General features: G+C 43.5%; 1 protein-coding gene across 1 annotated transcript in view; it reads left to right on the forward strand.

The window, feature by feature from the left end:
* VASH1 (vasohibin 1) overlaps positions 1-3,714 on the forward strand; it is a 31,229-nt gene extending 27,515 nt beyond the window's left edge. The window contains exon 8 of the mRNA XM_044662099.1: positions 3,222-3,714. Within this exon, the coding sequence (XP_044518034.1) occupies positions 3,222-3,294 (73 nt within the window). The 3' untranslated portion in view covers positions 3,295-3,714. The remainder of the gene's footprint in view (positions 1-3,221) is intronic.
* The last annotated feature ends 10,714 nt before the right edge of the window (positions 3,715-14,428 follow it).

Genomic DNA, 14,428 nt, shown 5'->3' on the forward strand with positions numbered 1-14,428 from the left:
GCAAGCAGAGATTAAGAGACTTGTCCAGGGTCACAGAGATAGTAAGTGGGCCAAACTTGAACTAAAATCTTCCCGACTCCAGGTCCGGCACTCTTCTCTATTCAATGCCCCATCTAGCTACTTTAAAATAGATTTTAAAAAATACATACTCATATATTTCCTCTCTCTCTTCCCTTATTTCAGCCAGCATATTATTTTAGGCAGCCTTGTATAGTAGAAAGAGCAACTAGGATTCTGGAGACCTGAGTTCTAATCCCGGCTTTGCCGCTGTCTTGACCTCAGTTTCCTCCTATGCAATACGAGATATTTGAACCAGATTATCTCTAATGTCCATTCCAGATTTAAGATTATAGCATTCTATTTCACCATTTCCCAAACTCTTTCCCATGAAACCCTAGCAGTCCAGTGCAATGTTTACTGTGAAAAGTCGTAATACTGGTGATCAAATATTAAATCATCTCTGTGGTGAATTTTGGGGTGGAATGAATGCGTGATTAGATAAAAACTTTTATTAAGTACTTCCTTTTGACCAAGCACTAGCTAAGTGCAGGGAATATGAATGGAAAACCAAGACAATCACTAATCTAAAGGAGCTCATATTATAATTGGGAAAGTCAAGACGACAAGGAGGATTCAACTTTGGGGTCACTGGTATTCAGGGTGCAGTTAAGAGGTTAGTGTCAAGACCTGAGGATCCTTAGGGAGCATTGAGAGATCAGAGAACAGTGGTTAGAGGTTTACAGTAGGGAAGATGATCTACCACCTTGTCAGAAGGATTGGAATTGGTTACTCCAGAATCATTTAAGTGGTATGAACAACCATGCCCATCATGTCTAGCAGAGCAGTGGTCTACCATTGGAGGGGTCCAACACACAATCAGTCATAAGCATTAAGTACTTTATGAGGCACACAAATAAAAAAAATTTTTAAAAAAACAGTCCCTGCCCTCAAGGAGCTTACATTCCAATGGGGACAACAATCTATGTAAAAAAATACAAATTAGATGGAAGGTAGCCTTAGAAAGGAAGACACTAGAGCTTGGGAAGGGGGGTTGAGTGGAAGTAGGGGCCAGGAAAGACTCCAGGAGAAGTAGTTCTTAAGCAGGATCCTGAGAAAACCAAACAATTCTAAGGTTTGGGAAAGGAGTATTCCAGGCATGGGAAGCATCTAGTACAAAGGCACAAACAGAGGAGTAACTTGTGTATCTTGGGGACAGCTAGGAGGTACAGTGAATAATACTGATAGGCCTGGAGACAGGAAGACATCTTCCTGAGTTCAAAGTTGGCTTCAGACACTTACTAGCTGGGTGTCCCTGGGTAAGTCACTTAACCCTGTTTGTCTCAGTTTCCTCATCTGGAAAATGAGCTGGGGAAGGAAATGGAAAACCACTCCAGAATCTTTGTCAAGAAAACCCCAAATGGGATCATGAAAAGTCAGACATGACTAAAAAAATGACTGAACCACCACAAGAAATCTTATGTGAGAAACAACAAGTAGGCTTGTATCACCAGATCGTAGAATTCATGAAGGGAAAGAGAATGAAAGAAGCCTGGCAAGGTAGGAAGATGCCAGATTATGGAAAGCTTTAAGGGTCAAAGGGTTTTATATTTAACCTTAGAGGTAATAGAAAGCCACTGTAGTTTACTGAACATACGTGTACACGGTCAGACCTCCCTCTCCACTCTTACTTGGTCACTTTGTGTGCATGATGGATTAGAATGGAGAGAGACACAAGACAGGATGCTCAATTAGAAGGCTATTGCAGTATAGTCCAGGCAAGAGATGATGAAGGACTTAATGAGGTAGGGGCGGAGTATGCGGAGAAATGGAGACATGTTCTAAGAATTTACATCATTTGACAACTGATTATTTATGTAGGGTGATCAAAATGATGAATGATCCTTGGGGTGGGGTGAGGGGTATACACAGTTAGTGGGTGCAACATGGGGTGAAGATCCAGAAAAATAGATAAAGAACAGCCACATATATAGAAAGAAGATCAAGAAAGAAAATTCCGTTGAGAGATGAATTTTAAAGGGTTTAGAAAAGAATTAGAAGAGAAATGAAGGCATTCTAAAGAGTTGAGAAAGGGAAAGAGAGATAAGAGACTATAATTTGGGGGGTTTTGTGGATGGGGGAAGACTTGAGCATGTCTGAAGACAATAGAGAAGGAAACAGTAGATGGGGAAAAGTTGAAGATTAGAAGGTGGGAATGGTTGAGGTTGCAATTTTTTAGAGTATATGGGTGGGAATGAAATTAAAGGCACATGTAGAGGGGGTTAGACTTTGTAAGGAGATGGACAACATCATTGTCAGAGGCTGGGGTAAAGGATGAAAGAGTGGAGATTGATGTCAAGAGGTATGAGACCAAGAGATAGAGAAAGGGATCTCATGAAGAATGGCCTCAGTTTTTGTTCCTGGTTGTTGTTGTTGCTGTTTTCAATAAAGTTAAGCCCTCTGCTGATCAAGAATAAGAAAGAGGAGACGTTTAAGGCTTAGAGAGAGAAGAGATTTGAAACAGCTTCAGTAAGGAGTAAAATAGAGTATAATAAAGATACAAGAAACAGTTTTATTTTTTCATTTTTTCAATTACATGTAGAAACCATTTTTCACAATTGTTTTCTGACATTTTCAAATTCAGATTTTTCTCCCTCCACTTCTCTAAGGCAGCAAAAAGCCTAATATACTTTCATGTAATACATATTTTCATATTGCTTGTGTCATGACAAAAGACACATATCACACATAAAATAGAAATCTCATAAAGGACATGTAGTGAAAGATAGCCTGCTTTGATCTGTACTCAGATTCCAAGGAATAGCTCTTTTTAAAAAAATATTCTTGATTTTTGGTTCTAAAACTTTCCCAGTCTCCCTTTATGCCCCCCAAAACAGCATTTCTGGGTTCCAAAAATTATATTTCAAGACCCAAAATGTTGCATAACCAATTGTTTTAGAAAATGCTCTATTCTATGAACAGAATTCAGAACGGTCATTTGAATGGGTCTAAGGAGGAGGGAAAAGACCAAGAGGGAAAAAGGATATACATCACAGTAAGCAGAAAATGCAAGGTTCATTCCTTTCTAGGGCCCTTCCTTTATAGATGAGATGAGAAGAAACTAACTTGGCTTCCTCTCATTAACAACTGTCCTTTGGTTCCCTCTGACCCATCTAACTTGCTTACCCATTTCATCTCCTATTCCTTCTCTCTTTTCCATGCAGACCATCTGGTGAAAAGAAGCCTGCTGAACCCAAAGCCATGCCAGACCTCAATGGGTACCAAATTCGAGTGTGATATGGGTGGTGATGATACTACTTGCTCCATAGACTTACCACTACCCCCTCGGGCTACAGGACCAAGAGCCACCCACCGTGAGCCTTGATTGAGGGGAGGTGTGGGTTGAGGGGACAGTGGCAGGAGCCCAGAGCTCCCCTTCATCTGACAACACTGCTTCCCTCGGGCAGAACTTGGGTCTCCCCCACCATTTGTGGAAAAGGCGTATTGATCCTAAGGGGAAGAGGAAGAGGAATCAATATGATCCCAGAGATTTGTTTAATATATCCCATAAAACAACGTGTTGAACAGGTCACACCTGTCTCAGGGCAAGTGGTATCCCAGAGACAATTGGCTGTGACCACATGCCTCCATGGGAAGCACTGCCAGGGCCGGTCTAAAGACTAGTGCCATTCTTTAGGCACTGCATCAGAGAACCATAATGCCACCAGAGATGAGGAGGAATCCCCTATACATAGCACTGGCAGCTGTTGCCTTCCAGGCTTTGAGAAGCATTAGCTGCAGGGCTCAGCCTCAAGCCCTCCCTGTGGCCATCTACTTGTGGGCCTGTCTGCAGCAGGGTTTGGACTTCTCTGGAGCCCCAGGGATCTGGTTTTGTAGTCACATTGGGTTGGAGGTAGGTAAGCACACAGAGTAGCACAGAACAAGAAGAGAGTAGCCATGGGAGGCAAGCATCATAACTCATGACGGGACACCATGGAAGGTGAAGAGTCCTGCTTCAGCTCTGGATCTCCCTTTCTTTGGGCAGGAGCCAACTTTTCCTCCTCTCTCCTGTCCCAAAGCATCAATACTGGTCTCCTTCCCTAGGCAGAGAACTAGTGACGGGGGATGATGATGCCTAGGGTTGAATGCTCTTCTCTCTTTCACCAGCTAAATTTAATGATTTGGGTGACAGTGATGCTAGTTGTGTGTCATAGGAAAGAACCCATTGCCATCAGATGGGATCTTCAGCAGCTCAATGATCCCAGTAAGAAAGGACATCTGTAGTGGAATAATCCCCGAGCTCTGCCCATCAGGCACTGAGTATTTTTTGTAAAAAGGAGTGCTAACTCAGTTCTGAGAAGAGGGAAGAGGAAGATAGACTCTGAGAAGGTCAGAGCACCCTTGGGTGCAGAGCACCCATGATTGGGGGATGTAACATGGATGAAGATCAAGCAAAAGAGGCAAGGAAGGACATAAAGGAGGACTGAGCGAGCTGTTTCCATTGAATGGATCCCAGGAGAGAGTAGGAAGAGGCAGGGTAATTCAGAAGGTTAGCGGTTAATGGGAGAAGGCAGTGGGACACTGATGAGGTCGGGACATAATGGCAGGAGGCAGAAGGGTCCTTGAGAAGGCAAGGGTTAGCAGGACAAGGCAGAGCCATAGCCTAGTGGTAGGAGACAGAGGAAGTCATGATGATGGGGACTAGGAGAAGGACCCCAAGACTTAAATAGGAGAAGGCCCCGTTATAGCAGTAGAGTTTTGGGGAGATGATAGGGTCAGCCTATAGAGGACTCAGTGGCAAAGCTCTGTGAGTTGTTGTTAGGCTACAGTGAAGATCTTAAGGATGTAGTAGAATGGGTATGTTGAAAGAGGATTAGAATGAGGGTGATAGTTGAACTCAGAATTGACCAGAAGGACCTAGAATAAGCACAAACTGGTGGGAGAAGGAAAGTCATGGTGGAGCTAATGTTTGGTGATACTTTTGGGGAGACAAAAAGAAAACATAAAATCCATAAACTTCAGTGAGAAAGAAAAGAGGAAACATCATCCATGCTATTGAATTCAAAAGAAAATAGATATTTAGGCTGAGAGACATGAATAAGAGGATGGGAACTGACACAGAGCTTGGTAATGACCCTGGAATTTATCCTCCTGCCTTCATCCCATCAGCAGACAGTAAGTGGTTGCTGTGTCACTGAATGGGAGCTGGGGGAAGGACAGAGCAGAAATGGATATAGGGCAGAGTTCAGCAGTGGAAAGAATGATAGGGTCTAGAAGGGAAGATAAGCCTCAAGCCCAGGAAGAGGGTGGGGAATGGAGAAAACAAGCTTAGTGTTGACCAAGACTCCTACTCCCTGTTATTTTGCCCATAGGGGCAGACATCAAAGCAAGCCCACACTTCAGAGTGCTCCTACTCCAGAGGAAACCCGTCTGGGCCTCAGGGCTTGGCACAGATATCCAGATGTGGTAGATTAGGGACTGGCCTCTCAGCAGACCCTGGTTTGGATGCTCCCAAAGGGGATATAGAAACCATCTAGTATAGATGCTGGTGTCTGGCTTAGTCCAGAGAAGTGAGAAGGGCGAGAGCTGCCTTTCTTGGCCCCCAGTAAGGGGAAGTTATACCTGGTAACAGCTGCTGGTGGTATATGGGTGTGGGAGGGAAGTATTAGGCTCAAGATAGGGAACAGTAGCCTTTCTCAGCAGCTGTCAAACCCTAAAGATGGCCAAGAGTTCTCTGGGGTGACAGCTGGTCCATCTGACTTGGAGACAGCAATTCCAGGGTTTGTTTACCAGACTAAATGGGCAGCTACCTACTTCACCCCTATAAGCAAATGCAAAAGGTGGAAAGGAGGTAGCTAGTCAGATTCTAGTCTCACTAGCTCACCTTCGGGCTTCATTCCTCTGTCAACTCTACACTCAATCTCCCTGAAGGAGGAAAACTGAAGATGTATCTATACTACCTTAGTAACCAGGGTTCTTACTTCACAACACTGGGAAGGAACCTCATCTTCCCTGCCCGCCACCACTACCTGCCCTCCCATGGTGGTTTCCCGTTGGATAATAATGGTCATGACACATTTATAGCTACCAAAAAAAGAGAAAAATCACTCCATTTGGCAGGTTGAGCCGTAAGGTTGAAAACCAGTGATTCATTGGTACAGAGTTGCTCCTTAAATTTTGTCCCAGTCTGGATCTTATTCCCCTCTAACAAAGAGGAGTTATGAGGTTGTCACTTGGAGACAGGAGATGCAATGTGAAATGGGCCTTAAGATAGCTGGCCAAGCAGGATGGGACCAGAGCTCTGAGTAGTCAATACTTGGAATCTACCATGTTCCTTTCCCATAACCCAAATCTGTAGAGTTGGGAGCTCCTAGCTCTGAGAAAGGGGGGGAAAAGGAATGAAGCCCTGACCTCTTCCTGTAACTAAAAGCAAAGCAGCTGCTTATCCCTTCCTGTTGGTGATTTCCCCAGACTATTCTCTGGGGCTTGGGAGATGTGAGGAGAATCATGTAAAAAACAAAACAAAACAAAACCCAGTGGTGCTTTTTATTTATTTTTAAACTGTTTTTTATATGTAGCAATCCCACCTCCCTTCCTTTGCCTACTATGTTTACACTTTGTTGAGGGTTATAGGGAGTGGAAAGGGTGAGGGGTGAATGTGGGGGGTGGGGGTTGGAGAAAGACTAAGCAACCCTAGAATCTGGATGGGAAAGCTAAAAGTTTTAGTTTTTAGCTTCCCAGTCAGGGGAAAGCATCCATTCCAACCCAATATTTACTTGGAATTAGTGGGATGAAAGACAACATTGAACATAATTGCCTTTTCTTCCAGTATCCATCTCGTTGAGTTTCCTTCTGATTCCATCGTCTCAGGAAGCTCCTGGTCTCAAATTGTCCTGGTCTCAGTCATATAAAATAGATAGGGATTCATGGCATCCTCTCCCTCCCTTTATGAATGATCAGCCTATATATCCATCACCACTATATCATTACCTTTTATGACTCCACCAGGATATGACAAGGAAAACTGTGGCCTGGAAGAAGGCATCAACATCATCTGTTTTACCTTGGCCATTTTTGGCAGGAGTTATTCCCATGAGGTCACACCATGGGTGAGATCAACCATAGTAGAGGGTGAAAGCAGTGATAAAAATCACAAGAGACCCTGTCAAGCTATACCGATGGGGGAAAGGGCAGAAAGAGTTATGGAGTGGTTGATTGACTAGGGGGTGTCCTATGGTTCCAAAGTCTCCCACTCTAGACCTAATTCTTTCTCCTAGTGACTCCAGGTCAAATCTTGGCTGGTATGTACCTACACTTTGGGGCACCTGTGCATTCGGTCCCATGAGCTGACAGATGCAGCTCAGACCGAAGGCAGAGTTAGTCATCTGTGGGCTTTCATTCTCATCTTCTGGAGTAGCAGCAGTAAGAGAGCCTGAATGCTCCATACTGTTGCCTCAACCCATTCACAATTTCTGCGAGCTGCAATGTGTGCGTTATGGTGGAGCAGGTTTAGATCCGTTCACTCAGAGGGAATTTGGGGTTTGGGTTGGTTTCTTGTTTATGTTTTAAAATAGGGACAGTGTTGTGATGTAGTAAGACTCCACTGGAGAAGAAGTTGAGGGACCCAGATTTAAGGCCTGGCTCTACTGCTAAGTACCTGGACAAGTCACTTGATTTACTTTGCTCTGTAAAATGAAGGGATTGGCTTCCTTTTGTCCCTGGCAGTCTGTGAATTCCATGGTGTGCCATAGCCTATGCCAACAGAAGCCCCTCCCTCCCCATCACCATGTTCCTCTCCCCCACTGAAAAGCCAAGGTCAGAAGGAGGAGGAACTGGCCTGCTCCAGGAATGTCAAGCATCTGACAGAGAGAGCCTGATCCCCAAATCCCCTAACCCTGAAGCCACTTGACCCCTTCATCTTACCTCTCTGTGGTGCCATTTGGTTCTCTGTTTCCATCTCACCTTTTCCATTCGTGGGCGCTAATCCCATGCCAATCAGTATTGGTCCCCTCTAAGTTATTTCTTGGTAACTAAGTACTTAGTAACTAAGGTACTTCTTGGTACTCTGGAACCACTTAAATTTCCTTTTATCATGAAGTCTGAAAAAGATGGAAGAGGAGCTCAGGCATCCCTGGCTCATGTGGGCAAAATGATGAAATATCCCTCCCTTGTGTTTTGTATCCAGCTATGTACCATATGTAGAATTAGTTCTCTCTGATCCCCTGTATTTCCATCCCTTCATATCAGTATTCCCACTCGTTTCACTTTTATACTTTACCTCACTCTTGTCTTCACTTTTGCATAATTAATAAAGTCTTCCCAGCTCCTGTTGTCTGGACTGGGCAGAAACCAGGACCTAACAAACCTTGCCACCTTTTCTTTCAGAATTTGTCGTGTCTCCATCCTTAGCTATCAACTCTGCACCATTCCCCTCATCAGCTTTGTCTCAGGGGAGAGGGTGGGAGGAAATGCAGCTGTCTGTGGAATTGAAGGGGAGTGGGGGCATGCCAGGAAGCTAGTGAGTGACACAGGATTAAAATCTTCCATCTCTGGGATTCTGAAATTTCCAATTTCGAATCAGCCCTCCTCAGACATCCTGTACTTTTCAGTCCTCGTATGTTAATAGAGCTGCTACTCCATCTAGAAATGCTTCTCTTTCTTTTCTGCACATAGCCTAGAGAATTATTATTATTATTATTAAGATATAGTATTTATATGGAGGATTCAAAGGTCGAAAAGGGAAGTCTACAGGGAGACAGTGGCAACAATAGACTGGAAATTACGGACTTATTGCCTGGAGTCCTTTCCCAAAGCTATTCCCTCTTCCCATTTCATTATTATCCCCCTAAAACCATATCATCAGCACATGCAAAAGTAAATCCCAAAGCCACTTGAATAAGGCTTCTGCATTGGTTTTCAAAACTTTTAAGGCTAGGTCTCCTTATTTTACCCAGACTGCTAAAGTGCAGCTTCTCAGAGGTCCAATTACACTATGATCAGTATAGGAGTTTTGTTTTTTAAACCCTTACCTTCTGTCTAAGAATCAATACCAAGTATCGGTTCTAAGGCAGAAGAATGGTAAGGGCTAGTCAACTGAGGTTAAATGACTTGCCCAGAGTCACACAGCTAGGAAGGATCTGAGGTCAAATTTGAATTCAGGTCCTCCCATCTCCAGGCCTGACTCTATTTGCTTAGTTTCTTCCTAGTATAGGAGTTTTGAACCATTCCACATCCAATTTGGACCTGTTCTCCTCTCCTTAGGCAGTCTGGTGGCACCCCCTCCTCCCAGGGGCTGATGATATTGGTCCAGACTTAGTACATAAACTTAACCAATTGGTTTAGTCTGCTACATCTCAGAACTAAGTTCAAATTAATTGCTAGCCTCAGCCTACCCAGGAGCAGGGATTACAGGTATACACCACTATGTCCAGCATCAGATTGGAGAGAGAGAGAGGGAGGCAGGTGTGGGGAGGGAAGGAGGGAGGGAGAGAAGGAAAGAGGGAGGGAGGAAGGGAAAAAGGGAGGGAGAGGGAAAGAGTGAAAGATAGGGGGAGTGGGGAGAGGAAGAGTGAGAGAAAGAGAGGGAAAGAGTGAGAGAAAGGGAGAGGCTGAAAGAAAGAGAGGGAGGGAGAGAGAGAGAGAAAATGTTGGCCTGCCAAACTATTTACCAATCACCAAGTTATCCCTTATCCCTTCAGATCAAAAAAGTTCTCTTCACCTCTGTTGTATAAATCCTAGTCAAGAAGAATACCATTTGTAAGAGAGAAAAAGATGCTGTTCCCGCCCCCCCAACACACACACACACACACACACACACACACACACACACACACACACACACACACACACACCCTGGTTTTCATGAATTACTGTGAGAAAGGGGAAACGGTTTAGACCTTACTAATTCTAACATCCATATGTATGCGTTAGGGTCAGGGGAGGGAGATGGAGATTAAGGATCTTCTTGAATTAAGAAATAGCCTGAATTCAAAGATAATTTATAAAGAAATCAAGTTTTATTATTTTCAGGGACACACAGTGATTCCAGATAAATTCTAAGCAAGTAAAGGTCCTACTGGGAATGTTTTAATACAAAGACAACACATTTGTAATTGGCACATAAATTACTTACATGTAAATGATACTGCTCAAGTATTTGAAGACATGTTACTTCATCAAACTGGTTAGTCATTCCTCTTACATCCCCGTTTATTCTGTGAGTTTGTTTGTAAAGACTTTCTTCACCAAAGATGCCAAGGTAAATTTTGGTTCAACCTCAAGAGACTGTTTTAGATTAGAATTTTTTTTTTAATGATTGGAGTATCCAGATTCCTCTTGAACTCCACGGCTGGACTTTTGTGGTTCAGATCAAAACTTTGCCAGCCACTCATTCGCATTACTGATTTACTCTGACATTTTAGATGGGGAAGGGTCTTGGGGAAAAGGAGGCTACATTCCTTGTTTTAGGATAGAAGAAGCAGCTCAACTTCCTCTCTCAGGCTGGTACTCACTCCCTGCCATGGTTCAACATTGACTAAGACAGGCAACATCTTCCCCTCTCATTCCAATCAAAACATTGTCATCAGATGAAGAACAGTGGTAAGAAAGAGCTCTAGAGTAATGCCAGACACTCAGAAAACCTCTGAATGGGGCCATAATTATGTCATCCTGGACTAGAAAGGCAGAACTAAAATCTCTGAAGACGGTACCTGGCAGGTTCTGGTGACAGATCACCCCAGAGCAGCTGGAGAAATAACTCTTCAAGTCCATCCCTAAACAAACCCAGAGAACACACATCTAGACTTTCATCCAACTTCCAGCTGGACAGTATTAAGGACAATGAGCTAGTGAGAAAAGAAAGTAATCTCAGGACTTAGGTGCAATGACCCTTATGCTTTCTTTCTGGAACCCACAGGCTTATTAAGCACACACAGTGTCTATTGGAGGTTGGGTAAAAGACCAGAAATCTCTCTCCTCCTCATATTAAACCAACATTCTTCTCTTTGGAATTTTTAAACTCGGACCCTAAGACCACTTAGATGCCCTCCTACCTCATAAATGCCTTCCGATTGGAGCTATGCTCATCTGCTTGTCAGCAGAGTCAAGTCAGAAAGATTCTGAAGGAAGGCAGAGCCAGAGGAGGAGGGTGGGAGACAGACAGACAGAGACAGAGAGACTGACAAAGAGAAATAGAGGGAGGGAAGGAGGGAGGGAGGGAAGAGAAGAAACAAAGAAAAAAAGAAGGAAGAAGGGAGAGAGGGAGGGAAGGAGAGATACTAGAAACATGAGCTTGCAGGTCCCATTCCTGCAACTCTTCATAAACAAGAGCAGCATGATCTCTTCTAGCAGGAGCCTTTTGTTAGCAGTAAGGAAAAAGCCACAATTTTGTTATATAATCAGTAAGCAAATTCAAAAACTCTACTATTTAAAAGATCTTATAGGGAGGTAGTTTAGTGTCATAGAAAAAGACAAGGATTTAAGAGTCAGAAGATATAGATTTAAGTCTTGGCTTTGCCATTAATTCACTGTGTAAGCTTGGACAAAAAAGTCACTACTCCTCTGGGCCCTTCTCAGCCTTATGACTGCCTTGGGGTGGGAATCATATACCTCTTCTAACTTCAGTTTTTTTCCAGATAAGGCAAGCCCATTGCTTCTTGCTCTCCTGATGCCCACAAATAGTTCAATGACATTCATTACCCAATTGCTAGAACTCCCTTAAGTTGAGAAGACTCTTCTGCCTTTGTGAGAGGTGGGTGGCAAAAAAGAAACTATTACTTCCTCTTTCTGGGCCTTGATTTCCTCCCATGCAAAATGAGGAGTTTGGACTAAATGATCTGAGAGCTGGGAACGGCCTTGAAATTCTATAACTTAGCTAAGATCCTGGGCACTTAGTGGTAACTACTATTACCTTTCTTAGTCACAATATCACATACAAGTTTGACTTCCCTTTGGCACAACATTGGGAATCATGTCTTCCTGATGGAAAGGAAGTCAGCCTTCAAGAGAGACCTTTGAGGAAAGGGGAGCTTAACTCACAATGGCTCTGATCCTGGAGATGGGAAGAAAACAAGGTTAGTCGAGGAAATTCTTCTGTCTAATAGAACATTTGTAATGGGAGAATTGGAGGTTCCCAATGCTCTGCTATGAAGATGCTCTACTATAAACCCTGCTTTCAGTTCACAACTACCATCACCTCTGGCAACTGATCCCCACAAGTGGCACTATGGCTGACAAGAAGTAGGCACCCACTAGTGCAATGCTGATGATCAGGTACTCAGTCCAAGAAGTTGCCTTTTGGGGAGGGAAAAGTCATTTGGGAGCAAGGGGACATGGGCGGCAAAGTAGAAGAGAAGATGTAGTATTAAGGTGATGGGGAATTTTGTCACAATCAAACACAAAATTTTCCAGTAAATGGATTAAAAGCTATGAAGAAAAAATATAGAGTTGGCTTCTGGGGAAGAATACAAATGACAAAATGTTTCTAGGCATTTTGACATTTAGGAGTAAGTCACACCTCAGGCTACTTTGTTCAAATCTTCAATGTCCCAATGATTAGGAGTTTTCTGATGTGGACAGCCTTGGCATCATCACAATTTTAGAAGTTGTAAAGGTTGCCTGCCCACATGGCCTTTATCACCATGAACTTAGGAACTGTTCCCAAAGTAGTATTCTTTAAAATGATGTTTTCTGGGATTAAGAAAAAATACACACCTTATCTTCTTTCTTATTATCAATACTGAGCATCAGTTCCAAAGCAGAAGAGTGGTTAGGGTGAAGACAATGGGGGTTAAATGAATTGCCCAGGGTTGGACAGCAAGGAAGTATGTGATCAGATTTAAACCCAGGACCTCCCATCTCCAGTCCTGACTCTCTAACCTCTGAACCACCTAGCATCCCTGTTTCCTGAGATTTTAAAGACTGTTTTTCTTCCCAAAGTCTCAAAATATTTCCAAAACTAGGATAACATGGTATAATGGAGAAAGTGCTGCCTCTGTGAGATTTAAGTCCAACCTCAGTTGCTGACTGTCTGGCTGACCAGGAACAAATCATTTATAATCTCTGGGACTGTTACCTTATCTGAGGGGATTGTACTGGATGACTTCTAAAGTTCTTTGCAGTTATATCTATGATCTAGTCACTTATTTGTCTCTCACTTCTCTCCAAAGGCATGGAATCTTAGGAAGGCTATGACTTGCCTGAAATCACATTGATGGAAGGAGGGATAGAGGGAAGGGATGAAAGGAAGGAGAGAGAGATGAAGGAAGGAGGAAGAAGAAAGGAAGGAAGGAGGAAGGAGAAAGTAAGTAAGGAAAGAGGAAGGAAAGAAGGAGGGAGAAAGTTAGGAAGGAAGAAAGAGAGAAGAAAAGGAAGGAAGAAAAAAAAGGAAGGAAAGAAGGAAGGAAGGAAGAAGGAAGGAAGAAAGATGGGTGTTAAATGTTCGCTATGTGCCAAGCACAGTGCTATATGCTAAGAATGCAAATACAAAAACAGACATCAAGCCAATAAGCTCTGGAGCAGTGGTCCAATAGGTCCTAAGGACCTGGGTTCTTGCCATTCACTCCACTGTAGAAACCTTAAAACTTTGAAGTCTTTCTATACACCCTGTGGCTGATGGAATTTCATGTTATCTCCATGAATTAACGTACAGGCTTCTTGACTACAGTGATTACCTGGCTTTATCAGTGTCCCCAGCATTTATCACAGAATCTAGCACACAGTAAATGCTTTTTAATCCATTCAGTAAGGCTACAGGATACTGATGGGGATTGGTTGGGGTTTTTTCCCCACTTGTAATGGGGTTTCTGGAGGTGTGCTAACTCTAGCCTCCAGTTTGGGTTTGGTGACTATCAGTGTTGTTTCATGGTATTTGGAACTAGAAGTCATTTGAGAGATAAAACCAATCCCTCTTCTTAAAGATGAGAAATCTGAGACCTAGAGAAGTTAAATTATTTGCCAAAGCTAAGATCCAAACGGACTCCTCTGTCTCTGAATTCTTTTCTATTAAACTAAGCTAGGGGAAAGAAAAGGTTACAGCGGAACCAGGCATAGAAGGGAGGGAGGGGATCAGCCCCAGCAACAGATGGCCCACAGATCAGCTCTAGCTCAGGAATGCAAAACAGATTATCAAAAAATAGACAACGGAGTGGGGATGTGTTAGGCCAGGCTTCATCCAGGGAAACACACCCCCACACAGCCTGCCTCTCTATGCTGGGGGCAGAGAAGAGGGAAATAGGCAGCTAGAGAGGAGTCCCCGATTCCCCAGATGGCTGTACAGAAATAGAAAGGTATTGCCCTACAACCAAGTAGCCACCATCCCCTCCATAAGCAAAGGCTCCCTCCTCAGCCCAGCACTCCCTTACCATCCTCAAAGCCATGACTGAGAAAACACCACAGAGAGACCAATTACCTTAGATCTATAGTGGTGAACCTA

Source organism: Gracilinanus agilis, chromosome 2 (assembly GCF_016433145.1).
Source record: "Gracilinanus agilis isolate LMUSP501 chromosome 2, AgileGrace, whole genome shotgun sequence".
NCBI classification, from domain to species: Eukaryota; Metazoa; Chordata; class Mammalia; order Didelphimorphia; family Didelphidae; genus Gracilinanus; species Gracilinanus agilis.